General features: G+C 66.4%; 1 protein-coding gene across 1 annotated transcript in view; it reads right to left on the bottom strand.

The window, feature by feature from the left end:
- LOC104913016 overlaps window positions 1-553 on the bottom strand; it is a gene marked incomplete at its 5' end in the record, with an annotated part of 2,461 nt that overhangs the window by 1,484 nt on the left and 424 nt on the right. The window contains one exon of the mRNA XM_010718000.2: window positions 5-550. Coding sequence (XP_010716302.2) covers window positions 5-550 — 546 coding nt within the window. The remainder of the gene's footprint in view (window positions 1-4; window positions 551-553) is intronic.

Here is a 553-nt window from a genome sequence, read left to right on the forward strand (position 1 = left end):
CGGCTGCGGCGGCCGGGCCGAGGTAGCGCTCCTCGGAGCCGGGCAGGTCCTCGAAGCCCTCGGAGCCCTCCGAGTCCGTCTTGGAGTCGGAGTGCAGCAGGTCCGCGTCCTGCAGCTCGTCCTCCAGCTCGTCCTTGGCGCTCTCGATGTTCTCGGTGTCGATGTTCTCCAGGTCGATCTCCTCCTCGTCCTCCCTCTTGTCCTCTTCCCCCTCGTGGTCGCTGCCGTAGGAGTTGCCCTCCTCGTCCGTCCTGCTGCGGGGGGCCCAGGTCATCTTGTTCTCCTTTTTGAGCCGCCGCCGCGCGTTGGCGAACCAGGTGGAGACCTGGGTGAGGGTCATCTTGGTGATGATGGCCAGCATGATCTTCTCGCCCTTGGTGGGGTACGGATTCTTGCGGTGCTCGTTGAGCCAGGCCTTGAGCGTGCTGGTGCTCTCGCGGGTGGCGTTCTTGGGCCGCGACGGATCCCCGAACTGGTACTGCCCGTAGGGGTAGAAAGCGGGGTGGTGGTGCGGGAAGGCGGCGTGCTGCACCCCGGGGCTCTCCTTCAGCTC

This window comes from Meleagris gallopavo, chromosome 13 (genome assembly GCF_000146605.3).
Source record: "Meleagris gallopavo isolate NT-WF06-2002-E0010 breed Aviagen turkey brand Nicholas breeding stock chromosome 13, Turkey_5.1, whole genome shotgun sequence".
NCBI classification, from domain to species: domain Eukaryota; kingdom Metazoa; phylum Chordata; class Aves; order Galliformes; family Phasianidae; genus Meleagris; species Meleagris gallopavo.